The sequence below is a fragment of the Dromiciops gliroides genome, chromosome 2 (assembly GCF_019393635.1).
Source record: "Dromiciops gliroides isolate mDroGli1 chromosome 2, mDroGli1.pri, whole genome shotgun sequence".
In the NCBI taxonomy this organism is placed as follows: domain Eukaryota; kingdom Metazoa; phylum Chordata; class Mammalia; order Microbiotheria; family Microbiotheriidae; genus Dromiciops; species Dromiciops gliroides.
In genome coordinates this window covers 118,773,139-118,793,940 of record NC_057862.1, presented here as the reverse complement: position 1 = coordinate 118,793,940, position 20,802 = coordinate 118,773,139, and the positions used below count along the sequence as shown (strand labels likewise).

Here is a 20,802-nt window from a genome sequence, read left to right as displayed (position 1 = left end):
GATTAGGAGGTCACTCAGTAAAAATGAATAAGATTTCACAGAATTCAGCTGAGTTTTCAAGTGAAATGTTTAAGATACAATTCAGGGAACTTAAGCAGTTCACTTTTCTTCCTTAGATTCTGTATCTATAAAACAAGTGTGCTCAATTGAATGATCTCTAAGGGTAAACTGGAATAGGAGGCAAAATGGGAATTTTAGGAAGAAAAGGAAATTGATGGTTATGTTAACCTGGGAAATCTTGAACTTCCTCAAAAATTCTTATTTTTCTAAAGAGTGGTTTACTTTAGAAACTGAGAAGGAATGAAAGTTTAAGGAAGAAAATGAGCTCAATTTTTTTTTTCCTATTTTCAACAGTTAAAGTTCAAGTGAACATGTTTTTCAAGACAACTGAATATTTGGGATTACATAAGGAATAAAAGGCTAGACATGTTTGATATGGTAGCTTATAACATAAATGTGATTGTATGATAAAAGGGGAAGACTGTATAATTTGCATGTCATCTCTCTCTTTTTGACTTTTCCCTCAATTTTCCATTCCTTTGGCTGACATGCGTTTTGATGTCTCTTGTAAATTCTTGAAGCACCCACTATTATAGACAAAGACTTATGTTTTCCTTTGTCTCAGGGTAAATAACTAGCATGGGGTGGCAGCGGAGAAGGGAGTATTAGCTTGTAGAAAGAACATTGGGCTTGGAACTAGAAGACTTGTATGCACAGTTCTTGAATCATCAGCCACACAACCCCTTGAGCCTTAGTTGTCCTGTCTTTAAAATAAGAGTACTTATACTGTTTGCCTTATATTTTGTAAATTATACCTATGTAAATGTAGGTGATTATGATGTTTAAGACCTTATATCTCAGGATAACTTGGTGTTTGTTGTTTAGAAATTATAAGAAAATGTAGTATAGTGGATAGAGCCCTTGGATTCAGTCAAACCTATGTTCCAATCCTAGTTCTCCTACTTAAATCGGTATGCCCTTAAGAATGTTGTTATATTACCTATTTCATATCTGCAAAAGAAGGGAATTCAGTAAATTGATCTTTAAAGTCCCTTCCAGTTCTAGATCTTAGTATTATTCTATGAGGGAGCAGTAGAAGGTTGAAAATGAACCTGAATTTTTAAACTTTAAAGTTATTGATAGTCCTTTGGTTTTCATTTTTCTAATTAAATGAAGTAAGATACTTAAAGTGCTTCACAAACCTTAAAGCACTTTACAAAGGTCTATAAATCTTTTTGTATATATGTGGTTCCTTTTCCCTTTTTTGTGATCTATTTGGGCTATAGACCCAGTGGTGGGTCAAAGGGTATGTTCCAAATTGCTCTCCAGAATGGTTGGATCTGTTCACAGCTCCACCCTTAGTGCATTAGTGTTCCAGTTTCCCTACGTCTTCCTCAATGGGATGTGGTATGTTTAGCTTTAAAAAAACAAAGGAGACTTCTTGTGATGGCCATCTGTTTCTTCCTCTCACACTCCCTGTCCCTGTGCTCCTCCTCACCCCCAAGATAGCTATTTGAAAGCGAAGAGGAATTAGGTGGTCAAAATGTTGCCATAATAAGGGTAATCCACTGACGGTTCTTCAGATAATAAATGGTAGAAAATCCATAAAGATTAATTTACATTTTGAAATGAGAATGTGGTATTACTGCTGAAGTATACATTGTGATCATTTGTTTCATTTTTGTTAAGGTTTACTTCATCCAGGAAAGTGTTCATTAATAGATACAACATATACCTGTCATGTTTTTCATCTTTTACTACCTACCTTACAGAGTTATGAAGAAACTGTAAATATGATATATAAGTGTACATTCTTTATAATATTTATCATTGCTGACTTTCCTAAGATATTAAGATAATGATGTGTCTGTAGTTTGAGTACAAGTAATACGAATTTCACTTCGTAATTTGCTTATCTGAGTACACAACTAGATACTGAAGAGTTGTCTTTACAAGTGCTAATAATTTTGTGTACTACTTTTTATTCATGCACTTCTTTTTTTTACAGGATTCAGAGCAGAGGGCCTTGTTCCTCTTGAGTGTGATCCTCCATGTGGATAATTAATCTAATTTTACCTGCCTGGTGCTTTTTAAACAGTCTTAACGGCTAGTGGTTGAGTCTAAATTTGACCCAAATAATGGAAGCTGCTGAACATGAAAGCCACATTCTTCCTACCATAATCTTGACCTGTTTTCAGCTCTCTACTCTCCTACTCTCCCCTCTCCACCAAGATAAATAAAGTGGGGCTTAAAAATATAATATACCATGCTACTAATACCTGTGTAGGCTTGCCAATGACAAATAGGGATTCTGTAAACCTGATTTGATAGTACATATGTGCCATCAAAATTAACAGTATAATCAGGTCTCCTTTTGAACCCGAGTTCAATAAAAAGTTTTCCACGAGACATCTGTTGAACTTTTACCTGCTCTTTAAATCAAGTTATTTAACCCTGAATTAAGGCCAACAGCTTATTTAGGAACTTTTCTTCATTCACTTATATTAGCTTCCTGTTTTACACTTTCATCTAAAAGTAGTCATTTTGTGAATCAGAGATAATAAAGTACTTGTCATTTTGTCTACTAGTCTAGTAGGGTTAGTTTTCTCATTGCTTGCAGTATTGATGACAGATCTTTTGGCCTTTAGAACCCCAAGTTCATTCTTTTTCATATACAAACTACAGTGTCTTATCTTATGCTCATTTAAAAAATACTTAATGCAGTAAAAGCTTATTGGTGAAGGTTTTAGGTATGAAGGTGATCTATTTTATTACAGATTAATATTTTCCCTTTATTTTCATGTAAATACTTAAGAAATGTGCAGATACCTGTCCAAACCAGTTTTTAATTTACAGTCTTGTAGTAGAACTGTTTCTGCCCTAAAATATAGTGCTGGCTGTTTCAAGTTGTTTGTATGTCATACTTTTATTGATATAAAGAGAAAATACAAGTTAGACATGATATCTGTCTGTTTTTGAAAATGAGATTGGATTTTCTTCATGGTCACAGCCTAGTGTTATTTGACCACTTCCATACACAGTTTTTGCTAATAGTGGGACCTCTTTTCCTCTCTTTTAAATCAATACAATCAAATCTTTATTTTCCAGAAGGGATAGAATTTTCATATTCCATAAAACTACCTTCAACTATCACTTCCTTTTTATACAGAAAATCAGTTTAGTAGAATGAGCACACTATTTGAAATCTTCAGTAGCATATATTTTTGGCAAGTTAAAGTTACTTTGACCTCAGTCATACTTGGTTTAAATTAAAAAAAGAATATGAAGTTAACCAAGAAAACTTTTTAAAATAATTGATTATCACCACTACCATTAATAGCTAATATTTGTTAAGCATCTATGTGGAACGTACTGTGTTTAGTATAGGTGAGAGGGAGAGTAAAATGAGATACCTGCCCTCAGGGAGTTTATACTAATTAGGAAGCCAAGTCAGATAACCTCAGCTGTTTGAGTGCTACCTGAGCACTACAGATGGTTAGCGATATGGGACTTGTGGGTAGGGGACATTACTTAAAGTTTAGGGCAATAAAAAGGAATCTTTATGGAAAAGATGAAAATTCTTAACCTTGAAACTATCTTTGAAGAAAGAGTAGAGCTTAATTAAGCAAAGATAGGGATGAAGAATAGACACGTTATTGAATTAACATAGACTAGACATTCTAGACATGAGAATATATTGAATTAACTTATGATGATAGAAATAAACATAATTTTTGGGAAACAACATAGATGAGTTCAACAGGAGCAAAGGGTTTGAGTTAGGTGTTAAGTAGATCAAGTTGCAGAGATAACCTTTGTCCTGCATGTGGTAGAAAGCCATTGAAGTTGGGGCATGGGGGATGGGTGGCACAGGATTTTTGTATAGTTGTACAGCTGGTTAATGTAATTCTAATCCTAACCTTTAAAAAGTGCTTCCTCCTGGAACCATTTCTGTTAAGTTTAGAATTTTATCTTCATACCTCTTTTTCTTTTCCTGATTCTTTAATTATGTGACCTGAATTCTTAGCCAGGCCAGCCTGTCATTTTTGAAACCTGTAATTGAGATTTTAATTTTTAATATCTCTGTTACTGTTTTGAAGTTAAGTCTTGTAATGAGAGCATGGTGTGGTATACTGGGACATGGAACTTGGAGTTAGTTAATCTGACCTATGAGTTCTTCCAGTTTAAGCTTCAGATCCCTTCCTGTTTCCTACTTGTTTGGATGTAAATAATATCTAGTGTGCTTTTCTAGATTTAATATTAATTGATTCTGTTATACCAAGATTTCCTCAGATGATCATTTCAGCATCACATTCCTATTTTTGTTAGCTTCAGTATCGGACACTGCACAGCAGCCCTCTGAAGAGCAAAACAAGTCTCTCGACAAACCAAAACAAAAAAAGAATCGCTGTTTCATGTGCAGGAAGAAAGTGGGACTGACTGGTAAGAAAACGAAGGACATGCATTATCTAAGATTAAACTGATACTTACTTAAAGGACGTCTAAGTGTGGTTTCCTATGAGTGACTTCAGTTCGCATTGCTTTTGTGCCTTGGAGTATTGCCATAAGAGGGAGCAATTGCTTGCAGAGATCATGCTATCTGAACCCCCATTTAATACATTCATAGAATTGGTAATGAATAAGATGGCTCCAAATGTTCCCTTTTAAAAAGCCTTTTCCATTTTAATAGTCTATCGAGTAATTATTTTTTGAATTGGAAATTTTTTCCTTTAAATAATACCAAAATGAAGTTACATGTAGGAGATCTATTTGTATAAATATGATTAAATATATGTAATTTTGGCTAGTATGATTAATTGTACTTTTAATTAATCACTTAGACATACAAAGGAAGGGTAATTCCTGAGATGAACTTTTTACATTGTATTTTCCAGTTGCTTCCTATGGTTCATCTTATAGAATTTTTGGCAGCATAAGAATAGGTAGCTTTTAGCCACTGGGTAGAAATTAGGAGTAGTTGTAATGACCATATTAATTTGTGGATTATCCACAGTACCTTTTTTTTCTTTCTTACAGCTGCTAATCTTTTGGCCATTTCTTTCATTAATCATTAGCACCTCTGCTGGAGGCTGGTAGAGGGAAGCAAGAAGAGGTGAAGTGCAGCATCAGTCACATGTTGTTTGTTACAGTTTTTATAAAGGTTTGGTTTTTTAGGGGAGGCAATTTAAACTTAGGATGTAATAGTGTGATGGAGTAGAACGCGCACTGGATTTGGTAAGGACTTAGTTTTGAATTCTGGCTCTGCTACTAATTCCCAGTGTGATCTTGGGCAAGTTACTCTTTCTGGTCCTCAGTTTCTTTATCTGTAAAAATGAGAGGATATGACTAATGTATGAAATTCTTTCTAACTCTAAATCCCATGATATCTTATAACATTAGGATCTCACTTCTTAGTTTTCTTTCAGTTGCATAGATAATAGTTTTCTGCATACTTGTTGAGCATTCATCTGACATTGAATTTGAGACGTATTTTACACCGTCATTTCATTTTTTCAGCAATCCTATGGGATTGGTCACACAAGATTGGTGATGTCACTTAGACATGGAGAATCACACCAATTGGAACAAAATTAGAGCTCTTAGTTTTCAAAATATCATTTAACTCATTGAGTCATGCTTCCCATTATTTTGACTAATTTAGCAATTAGGATCATCCTGTTTGCCCTAAATGTGAGATTTGGCTTGAGATTTACTCAGGTTTCAAAATGGTTGATGTGTTGATATGACCTGTTCTTATTGTTAAGTCTTTTCATTGAGCCATCACAGCCATGATGTTTTAGTTCCTTTTGGCTAAGATCCTGTGCCTCTAATAGGCTGATGTTTCTGTTTTCAGGGTTTGAATGCCGGTGTGGAAATGTTTACTGTGGTGTGCATCGTTATTCAGATGTGCACAATTGCTCTTACAATTACAAAGCTGATGCTGCTGAGAAAATCAGAAAAGAAAATCCAGTAGTTGTTGGGGAAAAGATTCAGAAGATTTGAACTCCTGCTGGAATACAAAAATCCTTTTGACCATCTGCAAACTAAATTGACTTGAGCTTTTTTTTCCTAGTCATTGGGAATGTAGAGCAATGTATCTTGCATAGACCTTTTAATCATGCATGTCATCAGAAGAATAGATTTTTGTTTTTGTTTTGAAAATGACTCTGAACATTTATTTCCATTGCAGTTTCTGTGGCTGAAAAGACTTAAGTAAACTTTACAAGTATTATCCTTTTAAGATCATTTTACTTTTAGTTGAGTGCAGAGGGCTTTTATAACCAACATGGAGAAATATTGGAGGGCTGTGCTTTTCCAGTATTAAACATGCATGCGTTAACCTTGCAGCAGTTCATTTTCTCATTGTGTGTGTATCTATTAGCTTTTCTCTGCAGCACGATTTCTCTTTGGATAATGCCCCTTATGGCACAGCTAGTTATCAGTAACTGAATGTATTTTAATCATTATGGCTGCTTCTGTTTTTCATTAACAAAGGTTATACATATGTTAGCATATTAGCTTCTTTGCACCCACGACCTATTTATGTATGAATCATTTGTAATGAGAGAGTGTGTGCCAATGAGATTATACGTTTGTGTGGTTTTAAAAAATTCTTTTTGAGTGAGGGGAGGAAAGGCTGTATGCACTTCATTGCTGACTGCAGGTTTCACTGGGATTAAGTTCATCAGTTTGTATGTACACAAATATGAAGAATGATCTGAAGTAATTGTGCTGTATTTATGTTTATCCACCGGTCTTAACTTTGATTAAATAAAAAAAAAAAAGAAAGGCAAAGCAACTCCCATTGTGTTTCAGCATTTCTCACACTGCCAGTTGATTTTGACTCTTGTCTCTGATTCTGATTTTCTAATGTAGGGAATGACAGATACCAGCTTCCCCCGTTGGAAGAACAATGTCTTACCTATGTTTATTTATATGACTAGCTAGGTGACTGAAAATTCAAATAAAATGAAATTATTAACTACTCTCTTGTGAATTGTAAATGATGAAATTCTGAATATCAGAGGACTTTGTTTACTTAAAAAATGCATTTCAATTCAGTGAATTAAATTAATAACTTTTTTTCCCCTAGGTTTCTGACCCAAGTTTAGTTTTTTTGTGAATCCATACAAGTCACCTTTTTTCCTCCACTATTTTAAAAACCTCACCAGAGGAATGACTGGTAACCTTTCCTATTAATACCTATCATTTTGTTATCTGGATATTTTTTGTGTTGCTCTATATTAATGTTCCCAGAACCAGAGAGAGGAGATAAATAAATTTGTTGGGAGAAAAATAATTGAGAACACTTCTTCCTCTAGCTGTTTTCACAGAGATTGAAAACAAAATGACAGTTGTACATGCATTCAATTTGATCTTAAGGAACACAAGGAGAATGAAGTTCTCTTGGTCCACCTCAAGGTATACAACACTCGGTAGGATTTTCTAAATCCTCCTTATTCACCGGATGGTGGTTTGGGCATGGGACTGAACATTGCGAGGTAGGACAGAAAACTTGCAATTGCTCTCACAAGTTTTTGTTAGATTAATTTATGGCTTTGAGTATTTGATTCATCTATCAGGCAGTTTTAGTTTTCATAATTTATAAAGGTTTTTCTTCACAATAGCCAGCCCAAGGGAATTAGTACAAATATTATTGACATTTTAATGAAACTGAGGGTCAGTAAAATAATGAGTTGCCCAAGGTTACAGGTTGGATTAAAACTCCTGTCTTGTGACTCCATGTCCAGGGCTCTTGTCACCTCCAGTGACAGTCTTGTAAGAAAAGAAATGTGAAAGCAGATTGAACCAAGCAAGGGGAAGGAGATTATGAAGTAAACAAAATAGCCATTGAGCAACTAAAATGAATGTGTGAAATTGTATTACTCATAGTGCAGGATGGTTTCCAGTTTCTTTTTCAGGGTCCATTTACTCTTTATTTGAGACACATTAAAATCAGCTTGCTGGCTTGGTTTTCCAGCCTGCAGCTATAGGCAAGCATTCTTAGATCATTGTAAAGTGACAGCCAATGAGCCTACCAGTATGGGGTCATTTAATTGTACAGGCAACTTACATTTATTTCAGCAAATTTACTTCAGTAAATCTTGAGCATATTGGCTGTATTACAGCATAGCAATGATAATTGATTGCTCATGTAGATGATCTGTCATTACAAAAAAAAAAGTTAGGTTGTGCCTGGTATATATTGTTTAAGAAAGTAGGAAAATTAGTAATGCATTTCAGAAATCTTCCAAATGGTTAAGAAGTTGTGGCACTTACGAGTGATAAATTTTAGTTGTCTGGAATATTCACTTTTATGGAGTGCTTTATCCCCTTGAAATGTCAAGTAAATGAGATATTCTTTGAGTTTAATTTAGAGTATCATGTGATATGGTATTCTAGGATAGCTATATAAGGAACTTTTTAGTGTTAAAGAAAACTTGGAACAAGGATGGTGTTGGGGAGAGAATATTTCATGTGTATTCAAGGATCAAGGTATTTAAATGTGTTGAACATTGTCAGCACTAATGTTTTGCTGTCAGTGTTCACATGTTTACATATGCCCAGAACTTCCAAAGGTGCTCAGTAAAGGAAAGAACTCCCAAACTCTGTTCTCTAGCTCACTGCTGTGCCCCTCCCTTTCATTTTTTTCCATTGTATATACAAACTGAAATTGATCCTGTGGGTGTGATGCTGAATTTTATTAAAATCTATTTAACAAGACAGGTGCTTTTACATAGTTATGGATAAGCACACTTATCAGTACTGTGACACATTTATCTATATTAAGTGACATTTGTTATTGAAGAAGATACATTAATTTGAAGAAGATACATTGTTATATTGAGCATGGTCCCTGTCTCTCATTTTTTGCTATTTTTATCCTCCCTCATGACAAATCCTTCCTCCTTTCCTGGAATCTTCCCTTTCAGGTTAAGTCTTTTATTTTATAACATGCATGATTTTGACAGGTGTCAAATTGCAGGTGGTATATTTCCCAGCAGATTTTTGTGTACCATTAAGATCCTCAAGAACTATAATATTACAGCATTCAGCTCTGTAACACTGGCTGCCAGTGCCTCTGTCATCACCTATTCTAAATTTTTTTTTTCATTTAAAAATTTGTAATTTTTATTCTTTTGGGGGTCATAAACTACCTACTCCCTTTGACATTTGTCATCTCTTCATAAGTTTGAATTTGCAAGCTCTTACCATAGTTTGTCACTTAGGGAACAGATAATCCAGGTAGCAGCCACCTAAGTGAATGATACTCCTTGCTGTGGCTGTGATCCAAATGTAGAAGCTTTCCCCATCTATGTATCAATAGAGTCAGAACACAGCATTTGCTTCCGTATCTAATGTGGATTTTTACAAATAAAATACACTTTTGAAAAGGAATGGACACAAATATTTCATTTGTCTTTATATCACTCTAACACCTTGTTACAAGGTCTGTCATATATAAGTACTTAATAAATGCTTATTGCCTTGTTAATATAGAATTTAAGATTAAAATCTTTTAAGTAAAAGTCAGTACCTAGGGTACAGGGGTTTTTTTGGTTTTTTTGTTTGTTTCATTGCTCCATAAAATGCAGGTCACATCTTTTCCCATTAAACATTACACATGAAGTAGTGATTTAAGAATTAATGCTGACTTTATATGTAAGGGTCAAGAAGGAAGTAGTTTGTATGACTACAATTCCCTTGCTTCCATGCTTTGGGCCTCTCAAGGAACTTTTGTATCAAAAGCCCTTAGACTTTACAACTTTGCAATATGAAAACACTTTAGCCTTCTGAGCATAACCTGCTGGCTCTCTTCATATAATTTCTCTGTACTATAGGGCTCTGTTTTCATTAGAAATTAGGAAGAGTTTACAGAGGTACCTAATAATCCCTGTAGTATTTGTCCCTAGTGAAAGACTGGCTAAAATAGTCACTTTGAAGCAGGAGATTCTCTTCCAACATGACCTGATTTTTTGTTTGTTTTGGTTTGGTTTGTTTTTTTGCAGGGCAATGGGGGGGTTAAGTGACATGCCCAGGGTCACACAGCTAGTAAGTTTCAAGTGTCTGAGGCTGGATTTGAACTCAGGTGCTCCTGAATCCAGGGCCAGTGCTTTATCCACTGCGCCACCTAGCCGCCCCCCATGACCTGCTTTTATGGCTTAATATCTTGTCCTTTCAGCTGGCTTTTAAAAGCTAAGTTATGTCAATTCCCTTAAGATTTGCACGTTAACCCCCATTTAAACAGAAGAGTTTAAAAGCAGGTAGGCACTCCCAACTTGTGACGAGTAAAACTAAATGTGTGGAAATCTATTTCTGTCCCAAGTGTAGGGAAAGCTAGCTAGGGTTTGCTTATAAATGAGAAGCTTTAGCACCAGTCTTGGGGCATTAAGTATTTATTAAAGAGTAAAGAAAGAACACGTGGAGATTCTATTAATCACTTCTACATATTCGTTTCATAAGAAGTAATTCCCTTATCACAATTTTGTTTCTTTTGGTGATCACCACTCTAGCTTCTGTTAGCAAGCAAATTACTTTCAAATCTTTATGGCTACCTTTAAATCTATCTTCTGTATATCTAGTCCCACATTGCTAACTGCCTGCTTGAACATTGCTAGAGTGGTGTAGTAGAGTGCCAGACCCTATTCAGCTTAAGTTGGGAAGATGGGTTTGAATCCTGCTTTGCACACTGGCTGTATGAACCCTCGGTTTGGCAGGTCACTCATCCTCTTGGTTTCCTAATCTGTAAAATGGGAATAATTGCTACCTCTAAGAAGGGTTAGTGAATCAAATGGAAGAGCATCTGTAAAGTGCTCTGCAACTCAAAGTTTTTTTTTTCTCCTTTTTTTTAACTCTTAAAGTTCTATATAAATATTAGCATTGTTGTTACAAGGTAATCAATCTGGAGAGAAAAAGGAAATAGGAGAAATACCACAGCCCTGCCATTGAGATACAGTATAACCGTGATGGACATCTTAAGTTATCCAGACACCTGCTGAATGTCTCTCCTCCTTTCACTTCCTTCTCAGCCTCCTTTCATACAAAAAATTCTATGCTGGATCTAATTCTCACCAAAAAGGAGGAATTGATTAGTGAAGTGGACATGTTGGAAAACACAGGATGACATCTTGGAATTTGTGGTAGGGAAGAAAAGGAATGTCCTGACGTACATTAGAATTCACAATAGGGATAAGTAGTATCCCATGTATCTGCAGGAGAAACTGGTTTAGGAGGCATGTGAGGGTCTTTAATGAAATTCTAAAGATACAAAGAGAATTTCAAGGAAAAGTGGACCTGTCTGAAAAAATGAACGTTGATGGATTTGTAGGGAACTCAACCAGGTTATGTTTTTAAAGTCTGTAAATAATGAGTACAAGGGGGACAGCTAAGTGGTGTAGCAGATGAATCACTAGCCTTAGATTCAGGAGGACCAGAGTTCAAATGTGGCCTCAGACACTTGACACTAGTTGTGTGACCCTGGGCAAGTCATTTAGCCTTCATTGTCCCACCAAAAAAAAAAAAATACAAGTGTGACAGCTCTGATAATAGTGTCAGGAGCACCAAAATGTAGAATTAGCAGAAGTTGAGGAAAGCCAGTGATGGCAAAAGGGTGGGTGAGCCTAGATATCTTGAGGGAAAGCAGATCAAACAGGATTGACCCACTACTTGGTGTGATCACTAATGAGAGGAAGGATGGCTACTTTATACTCATCCATTTGGCACTTTAAGCCTTAAAATTTGAATGTTTTTATTTTTAGGACTATTATTCATTATGCCTCCTTCATAGTTGTTCTAAACAGATCACTCTACATGCCATTCCCTTACATGATATTCTAGTTCCTGCCCACTATATGCAGAAATTAAGGTGGGAAAAAAAATGGTCCTTTAATATGAAAAATGTGTTTAAAACCAAGGACTAGCATTGTTTTCAGTGGAGAAATATCTACAAATATAGGTCAAGTAAGAAGGTCCCCACGTCTCCCCAATTACTTGACAAAAGGTCTAAAAATACTAGCTGTAGAAGCAAGACAAACCAAGAAAATTAAAGGCAGAGGCAGAGGAAATAAAAACTATTCCTGTTTGTCAGTGATGTGACTGCACTTAAGAAACTCCAGAGAATTGAGTAAAGAAACATTGAGATGATTAATGGCTACAGCAAACTTGCGAGATGAACCACAAAATCATGTTCCATACAATAATATTAAAAAGAGAAGGACTGATAATAAATTCCATTCAAAGTTACTATAAAAATTACAGAATAGCTGGAAATGAACCTACTGAGTCACAAAATTTATATATAAATGTGAATCACTTTAAAAGGGGATAAAAGGAGACAGCTGTGGCGAGAGCGTCACTATACATGGCAGAACTGCACCAATAAAAAGAAATGACACTATTTTCTATATCCTTTGCACAGACTACCCTTCATTTCTGGAATGTTTCATCTTTGCCTTATCAGTCTCTTAGCATCCTTCATGGTTCAGTTATAAAACTATAAGGTTTATGCTGCTTAGCCCTGGGGGACACCCTACAAGTTCTGTGTAAAAGTTTGAGCAGCAAACTGCAACTTGATTTAAGTAAGAATTTTATAGCAAGTAGAGCTCTTCAAAAGCAAGAGTGAGTTGTCTTCAGAGATGGAGGGTTTCTCCTCAGTAGAGGTCTCTAAGCAAAACTAGGCATCCACTGATTAGCAATGTGAAGGGTATTTTCTTATTAAGGCTGTAGTTGGAATAGACAGGTTTCAAGTCTTCTTATTTTTATGATTCTGTGATATATTCCCACTTTGATGTTCCTTCTAATCTCAAACTCGTGTCTCAAGCTGAATTCACTATCTTCATCCTTATTTCCACCACTCTTGTTTTAGCACGATCTCAGTCACCCATACTAGACCTTCTTCCCCCATATTTAGTTACCAGCCAGTCAGTAAGCATTAATCAAGTATCTGCTATATGTCAAGGCACTGTGATAGGTTCTGAAGATACACCCCGCCCCCCCCCCAAATCAAATCTCTGCTTTCAACATTATTTTGTATTGGGAGAAACAAAAATTATATACATGAATATATACAGAATAAATGCAAAGAGAATAAATAGAAGTAATACAAAGCAGTTAAAATGCAAGGTAGTTGAGGGGGCACTACCAGTTGGGGAGAACTTGAAAAGATCTTTCCTGTAGAAAGGTGGTACTTGAACTGTTTTGACATGGGAGTAAATCTATACAAAAGAATGGAGAAAGGAGATGACATGCCTATTATGAAGAAAAGAGATGGCCAATTGGAACCCCAGAATACAGGATGTACAATGAAACTGTTCGGAGCTTTAAAAGCCAAATAGAATTTATATTTTATCCTAGAGGCCATGATAGGAAGCCATTGAAATTAGAGCAGTAGCATATTCAGAACTGTACTTCAGGAAAAGCATTTTGATAGTTACATGAAGGATGAAATGGGATAGAATAAGAGATTTGAATCAGGGAGAATAATTAGGAAGCCAGGACAGTGATCTAGGCAAGAGGTGATGAGTGCCTATGGTGGTAGCCATGTGATTTGAGAAAAAGAGTCTAAAGTGAGGGATATTGTAGAGATGGAAATGGTAATGAACCTTCAAGACTGGAAGAATGGGGGTGCCTTCAACAAAAAATGGAAGTCAGTTGGGTTGCTTGTTGCTTTGTTTAGTAGCACAAGAAGTAGGAGTAGAGGATGGGCAGATAGTGGGAGTAATTGGGACAAGGGTTTGGAAGGAGCAGTAGTAAATGCTGTATGGAGGGGGTGATAAAAGCGTAGATGACAGTGTGGAGTTGAATTGATTTACTAGAGGATTAGGGTTGGGAAAGAAAGAAAGTAAAAATCAAAGCAGAAGTGATGGCCTGAGAAAGGGCCTTAATGAGTCCTTAACATGAGCAAAGAACAGGGTTAGGAATGGCACAGACCAGTGTAAAAAAAAATTAATTTAATCTGTAAATTTCTAACGGGGGATATATGAAAAATTATAAGTGGATTGTAAATCCCTTCGTGGTTGCCATTCAAATGTGAAAATATTTTTAACTACTTGGTGGGCCTAATCTATGGACTTTTGGCTGGCTGGCGATCTGACTGCTATTAATATAATGTGGGCTATTCCTTCCCCTGCTGCCTCTCAGACTGATAAGGAAAAAAGGATTAAAATGCCTCTTTTAATTAAAGCAAATATGGGGTTTATTTAGGTGAATAAACTTAGAGTTAAATGTAGAAACAAGGATAACAAAATTAAAATACAACCTGTCAGTTTTTTAAACTATCTTCCACTTCTCGCCTATGGGTTTGCTGGGTGCTGCCACCACTTGGACCAGTTCACCTTCAGTCCTTTCCAACTTTCACTCTTTTTCTCCTTCACTCCAGCTCCCCTGCTTTGCTTTCACTGCTCAGCTCCTTTCTTCTAACTCCAAGCCCCCTTTGCTTTGTTAACCCCCCTGAAAAACCCTAAGGCGTCCTCACTCCTCTGAAAAGCCCCCTAACTTCGTACTCTCCTTCCTCTGTCTGTCAGCCTCTCTTGCTTTCTCTATCATTCTTTTGTGAACCCCCAGCATCTCTTTTTATTAACCTTCTCTCTCAGGTGAAACTTGGGGCTGGCCGCCCCAGGGCCGGCCAAGCCCCATGCTCCCTGTGCCCAGAGCTGGGGCTGGGCGAAGCAAACTCCAGCATCTCGTGGGCACAGTTATCCCGGCTCAGAGGCCCCCTGCAGCTGAAATGGAGGGGTAGGGGTACCAGTCCCTCTCACACAGAGAAAAAATACTGAGGGCCTAAGGCTTTTTAATCTCAGCCCAAAGGCAGGGTCTCCAAATCACAATAAATTCCCAGGCCAGAGAGAGATGAAGTGATAAGAGGCCCTTATGGTCATCAGATAGAAGGATGTCAGAGTTTTTGATTAAGGAAATAGAATTTTTGGATAGTGGTAAGATCCAGGGTATGTCTATCTATCAGTGGATGAAGTGGAGTGAAAGTGTAGGTCATGATACTTAGAGAGACTGAGAAATTGAGAAGTTTAGGTATTGGAACATCAGTATGAGAGTTGAACTTCCCCACTAGGGGAGGAGAGCAATGCAGTAAACCAAGCGCTGAATTCCTTGAGAACGGAGAGAGAATTGTTTTAGTGTGGTATATGGCCTCCACCATGATTTGAACAGGTTGGGAAATTTTAATACAGTGAACTTCAACAGAGAACTTGCTGAGTGATGGTGACAAAGGAAGAATATGGAAGTAGCAGTGGTAAGCCCAGGAGTATACCCATTTCCCCTAAAGGACCAGTCCGAATGAAGGCACAGCCGATAGCAGATAGCAGATAGCAGACGGGACGAGACGAGCTCAGCTGGAATCCCAGCACTGCCACCTACAATATATGTAATGCTGAGCTTGTCCCTTGACCTTCTGTGGTGCCAGTTTCCAAATTTGGGAGATGAGAGAGTTGGAATAGATGGCTTTAAAGGTCCTTTTTGATCCTACGGATATGATCCTTTGAACTTTGAACTTAATGACATTAACATAGACACCTGCTATAAAACAAAACCAAAATCAATCAGTAAGAATTTACGGTTCCCCCCACATACACACCTGACCCTGTGTCCTTCCTATTTATTGTCCACGCAAACAGCCACTGAGGAGTTGCAACCTGGAAAGTCTCACCATAAGTGTTGTGTCCTCTTCCTCCTTGGTAGTCACAGCCACTGAAGATGGAGGAGAGTTCCTCAGCACCATCAAGAGGTTCACCCTCTGCAGTGAAAATGACTTGTTAAAAGATGCATTTCCCTCTGTCATTCGTTGTATGCTGGAGATCATGGGACCTTTCCATCTGAAACCTCTTCCATATGTTGTTTCCCCTCTTAGAATATGGACTCCTTGAGCATAAGGACCTTTCTGCTTTTTTCTTTATATTCCCACTGCTAAGCACAGTGTTCTTTAGTTATGTCTGACCGTACTGCCCATGATGTTTTCTTGGCAAAGATACTGGGAGTGGTTTGCCATTTTGTTCTCTAGTAGATTAAGGCAAAGTGACTTGCCCAGGGTCATACAGCTAGTGTCTGAGGCTGTCATTGAACTTGGGTCTTCCTGACCCAGGCCTAGCACTCCATCTGATGAGCCACCTAGCTGCTTCTTCCTTTACATGTAGTGACCACTTAAGTACTTTTTAAATTCATTCACTTTTTTCACCTACTATGTGCTAAGCACTGTCCAGGGATAGACCTCCATCACTCCTGCCTTCTAAAACACACACACCTTTATACCCTCTCTTGTCTTTTCTTCCTTCATTGCCTGTTTCAAATAAAATAACAACTAGCAATTAAGATCGAGAAAGCACTATACAAATGTAAAATTTTGTCATCACAAAAATTCTGGGAGGTAGATGCTAGTAATCCCATTTTATACAGTTGAGGAAACTCGTGGACAATTAAGTGACTTCCTCAGGGCCACACAGCTAGAAAGTATCCTAATTCTAGACTCAGAGCTCTATCCATTGCACCACCTATATGTGACATCCTTCATGTACTCACTGCCTGCCCTCTCTCTCACTTTTAAAATTTTTCATTTCACTTTGCTGAATCTCTCCTGTACTCTTATCACATATTCCCTCATCAACATCATCACCCTTGTTTGTCTTTGCTTTGCTTTCCCCACCTCCATTAGACTCCTTTGGAGCTAGTTGAACATTATTTAACCTGTGTCATTCTTCAGCACCTAAATTTATAAAGTTCCTTGTACCCAGTAGGTGCATAATGCTTGTGATAAAGCACAAGGGGATGTTTCTTCAGAACTACCTTCAGATACAATTGCCACAAAGCATTTATTAAGCACTTACTAGAATACAAAGAGTCCAAACAAACAAAAAAACAGGAGGAAACAGTCTGAAAAAAGAAAATTACAAATAAGATCTCAACAACATAAGGGGAAGGGCGATCCCAGAGGGAAGATGTGAGCAGTTCTGAGGAAAGGCCTGTAGCAGAAGGGAGGTTCCGAGCCTGCTCGACACCTTCTCATTGGCAAGGGGGAATAATGACACTCATTTACTCCTAACTGGTCCTTGCCTAATTTGGACATATAACACCACTGCCCCATGGTTATCTGGACTGTGAGCTTGGGTATTGTGCAACTACATCATCTTATTGATCGTCCTTGAACTCATCTATCTGTACGGTGGGGACACAGTCCTTTAGACTTTGCTGTCTCTGAGGAGAGAACAATCTTTTGGGTTAGGCTTCTGACATACTAACCCTCATACATTCCTGTGTCCCCCCCACTCCACGTCATAATACATAGAGTATACCTGGAGCCACAAAGACTTCCTATCATTGACATTTGTTAGCTCTGTGACAATGAACAATTCACAACCTTTTTGAGTCCTTATCCACAATGTGAACATAATTATTCCTTTGGTGCCTTCCTTATAGTCTTTAGTCAACTCAGCATCATCTCACAAATGAGATAATGTAGGCAAAGCTCTTAAATGTAGCCAGAGCTTAGCACAGGAACTTAATGTTTATTGATTAAGAGCTAGTATTTTCTTTTTTGGGGGGGTGGGGGGAGGAAGGCAATTGGAATTAAGTGACTTGCCCACGGTCACACAGCTAGTGTCTGATGCTGGATTTGAACTCAGATCCTCCTGACTCCAGGGCTGGTGTTCTATCCACTGAACCACCTATCTGTCCCCTTGTTTTGTTTTTGTAGTAAACAGTGAGCTGGCTTTGGAGCCAAAACCTGAGTTAACGTCCCACATTTTACACATACTGGATGTGTGAGCCTGAGCAAATTCCTTAAGTTTTCAGTATTTTAGACAGCTCTTCAGAGAAGAGGCCAATCTTTCGGGGCAGCTAGGTGGCACAGTGGCTAGAGAGGACTGTTGCTTGAAATCAGGAAAGCTCATCTTCATGAGTTCAAATCCTATCTCAGACATTTCCTAGCTGTGTGACCCTGGGCAAGTCACTTAACTCAGTTTACCTCAGTTCCTCATCTGTAAAATGAGCTGGAGAAGGAAATGTCGACCCAGTCCAGTATCTCTGCCAAGAAAACCCCAAATGGGATTGAGAAGAGTGGAAAACAACTGAAACAACCAAACAAGAACAGCAACAAGATGCCAACTCTTCATCCTCTATGGCATCCGGCTTCTGGGCAATGGGCTCTTCTATTGCTTGAAAGCCAATTTGTTTAACCAGAAGCATCCAAGGCAGGGGGCAACAAGGAATGTACCACTTCTATCTGCCAAACTGGGACAGGAGTCGCATCTCCATTAGGCTAGTTCACATACACACTGGGACTGGAACTGACATCTCTGAATTGGGTTGGAGGAGGACAGGGAGAGAAAACGGGATATCATCAGAGAGCCTCAGGTGTGGGCATCTCCAGAGTGTGGCAGGAGAAGGCTGGAGTGCTTTGGGAACCTGCTCTCAGATGGCAAGAGCTTTATGTTAATCTCTTATTATGGGTTGGCTCCCATAATAAGTTTTCACTTCATGCATCAGGGAAGCAAAGCTGTGCATGACTAGATAGGGAGAGGTGATTGTTTGACTACTCCATCTCAGGGCTTGGAAGATGCTAATCATTGACTCTACATGGAAAATGGAAGCTTCCAGCAAGGAAGCTATGGGCTGGTGAAAAGGGGAAAGGCAGAAAACAGGGTACCCAGGTAGCAGGAGGGGGTGTGGCTAAGGCAGTAGCAGCCTATTGTTGGGGGAAAGACTAGGCCCCCAAAACACAGAGATCTAAGTGCAGGGAACAGAGCATGCTTCATTTTTTCTCACTTTGTCCTTTTCTAGTGAGGGCAAAATCTATCCCAAAATTTCAATCCCTCCAGGTAGTTTAGAAGGTGAACCAAATTCTGAGGAGATCCTTTAGTAGAATTTGGAGGATGCTTAAATTATCTGTCTGAGGGCCCAGGGTCAATAATATCATAGTTAGCATGTATATAGGTCTTTAAGGTCTGTAAAGCACTTCACAAATATCTAATTTTAATCCTCACAATTTTGGAATGTAAGTGCTTATATATTCCCATTTTATAGATCAGGAAACTGAGACAAGCAGGTTAAGTAACTTGCCCAGGGTCACACAACTAGTGTCTAGGGTCACATTTGAACTCAGGTCTGACTGACTCCAGGTCCAGATTTCTATTCACAGTGCCAACCAGAGTCCCCAAGAGTCTTAGCTAGAGGGCCCAAAGCAGTTATCTTCAAGGTATAGTTCTTCAGGACTCAGGGCATTCTCTCATTGGTTTCTCTTTGCTGAATGGCCATAGTTAGTTTCCTCACTGAGCTCCTAGGAAAGGTGGGGTGGGGTGTGCAAGAGGAGGGACTTCCCAGTTAGGAACCCCTATCTCTAGAGTCAGACATCACCAAAAGCATCACAGGAAGCAGCCAATACTGATTCACCCTCCTTGACCACTCTTGGTTCCTCTTCTTCAATAAGCTCATTATGTTCCAACCGTACACAAGTTAGCCAAGGTTTGACACTGGAACAACATGAGACATGAGTGAGTCAACAATTAGCAAGAAATTTACTTAGCCATAGCAGGAGAAGGATATTCAAAATGAATCTCTCCTGTCTGAGTTGCCAGTCATTTTCTACCAGGGAAGCATAAGAGAAGGCACTTCAAGCTCCTGTAGTTTTCAGGTAACCTTTCAACAGCCTGAGCCCTTAGTCCCCTGAGCCAGCCAAGTCTTGAGGATATTTCCAATACCATTTAGGGGAAAGTAGTATACCTTGCATGGAAGAAGGGGTTCGTGTTGATCCTACCTCACTAGGCTGGCACCTCTATAACGTAGTCTTGAAAAGTTGTCTCTGGGGCCCTGAGGACCTGAATGCTCCTCCCACGGTCTCACAACCAGTACTTGTCTGAAACGGGACTTGAGCTCAGTCTGCATCAGGGGCTGGCTCTCCATCCACTAAGACTGGTATTATTTCTTTGAATTCTTCATTTGTGGTTTTGGGTGGCACCATAATAGTCCATTATTACAATCCTACACCACAGTGCTACTACAATGAGTTCTGTCTTCTCTGAACTTGCGGACTTGAGTTCACACCATCAATCAAGCAATCCCCAGGAATCTACTAGGTGACAGGGATCAAAGGATATGAAAGGCTTTCAGAAGAAGAAATCAAGCCACCAATAACCATTTGGAAATGGAGAGCCATAGTAATAGACTCAATATATAAAATGAGATAACTTTTTGCATGTGGCTAATATGAGAATTGACTGAATATTTGTTAAAATGTGTTTTTTCTTTCTGTACAAATGGTTGAGGGTGGTGGGTGGGAAAGAAAATATTTTCCAATTGAAAAAAAATCAAGTTTGTTTTTTTTTAAATGTAGGATCCCCCCTCAGAAGTCACTTGCCTCCTATTGAAGACAAGTAAATATGTAGAAATCATATACACACAAATATGTACACACATACACATATACAAATACAGAGTTAAATAAATAAGTACAAATACGAGGGACAGAAGGTACTCAAAGTTTTGAGGATCGTTTCCTGTATAAGATGTTTGATTTGGGTCTTGACTGGAGAGTGATTTTATAAGGCAGAAGCTGAGGGGGGAGGTGATCGCAAAGGTTTAACCAGCTTTTAAGTGCCCGCGGCCAGGAGCAGTGTGTAAGATAATTATCTTACTACGCATAAGGGTCATACAGTTTAACAATGCTAGCATGTTTTGTATTGTTCTCTAACGGGTTTTTGGGTTACCTCCTGTCTCCAAAATTAAATTACAAGCTCAAAAGCATCCAGGTGTCAAGAAGGTTGTTCTGGATCAGAGGACCTTAGCTGGAGATCTACCTCTCCCGTT

The 20,802-nt window shown here is 38.2% G+C and overlaps 1 protein-coding gene across 6 annotated transcripts in view; it reads left to right on the top strand.

Moving 5' to 3' along the window:
- Positions 1-6,345, top strand: part of ZFAND6 (zinc finger AN1-type containing 6) — a 93,199-nt gene extending 86,854 nt beyond the window's left edge. For all 6 annotated transcript variants that reach the window (XM_043982677.1, XM_043982676.1, XM_043982682.1 and 3 more), the window contains 2 exons: positions 4,330-4,443; positions 5,855-6,345. In XM_043982677.1, the coding sequence (XP_043838612.1) occupies positions 4,330-4,443; positions 5,855-6,003 (263 nt within the window). In that variant the 3' untranslated portion in view covers positions 6,004-6,345. The remainder of the gene's footprint in view (positions 1-4,329; positions 4,444-5,854) is intronic.
- The last annotated feature ends 14,457 nt before the right edge of the window (positions 6,346-20,802 follow it).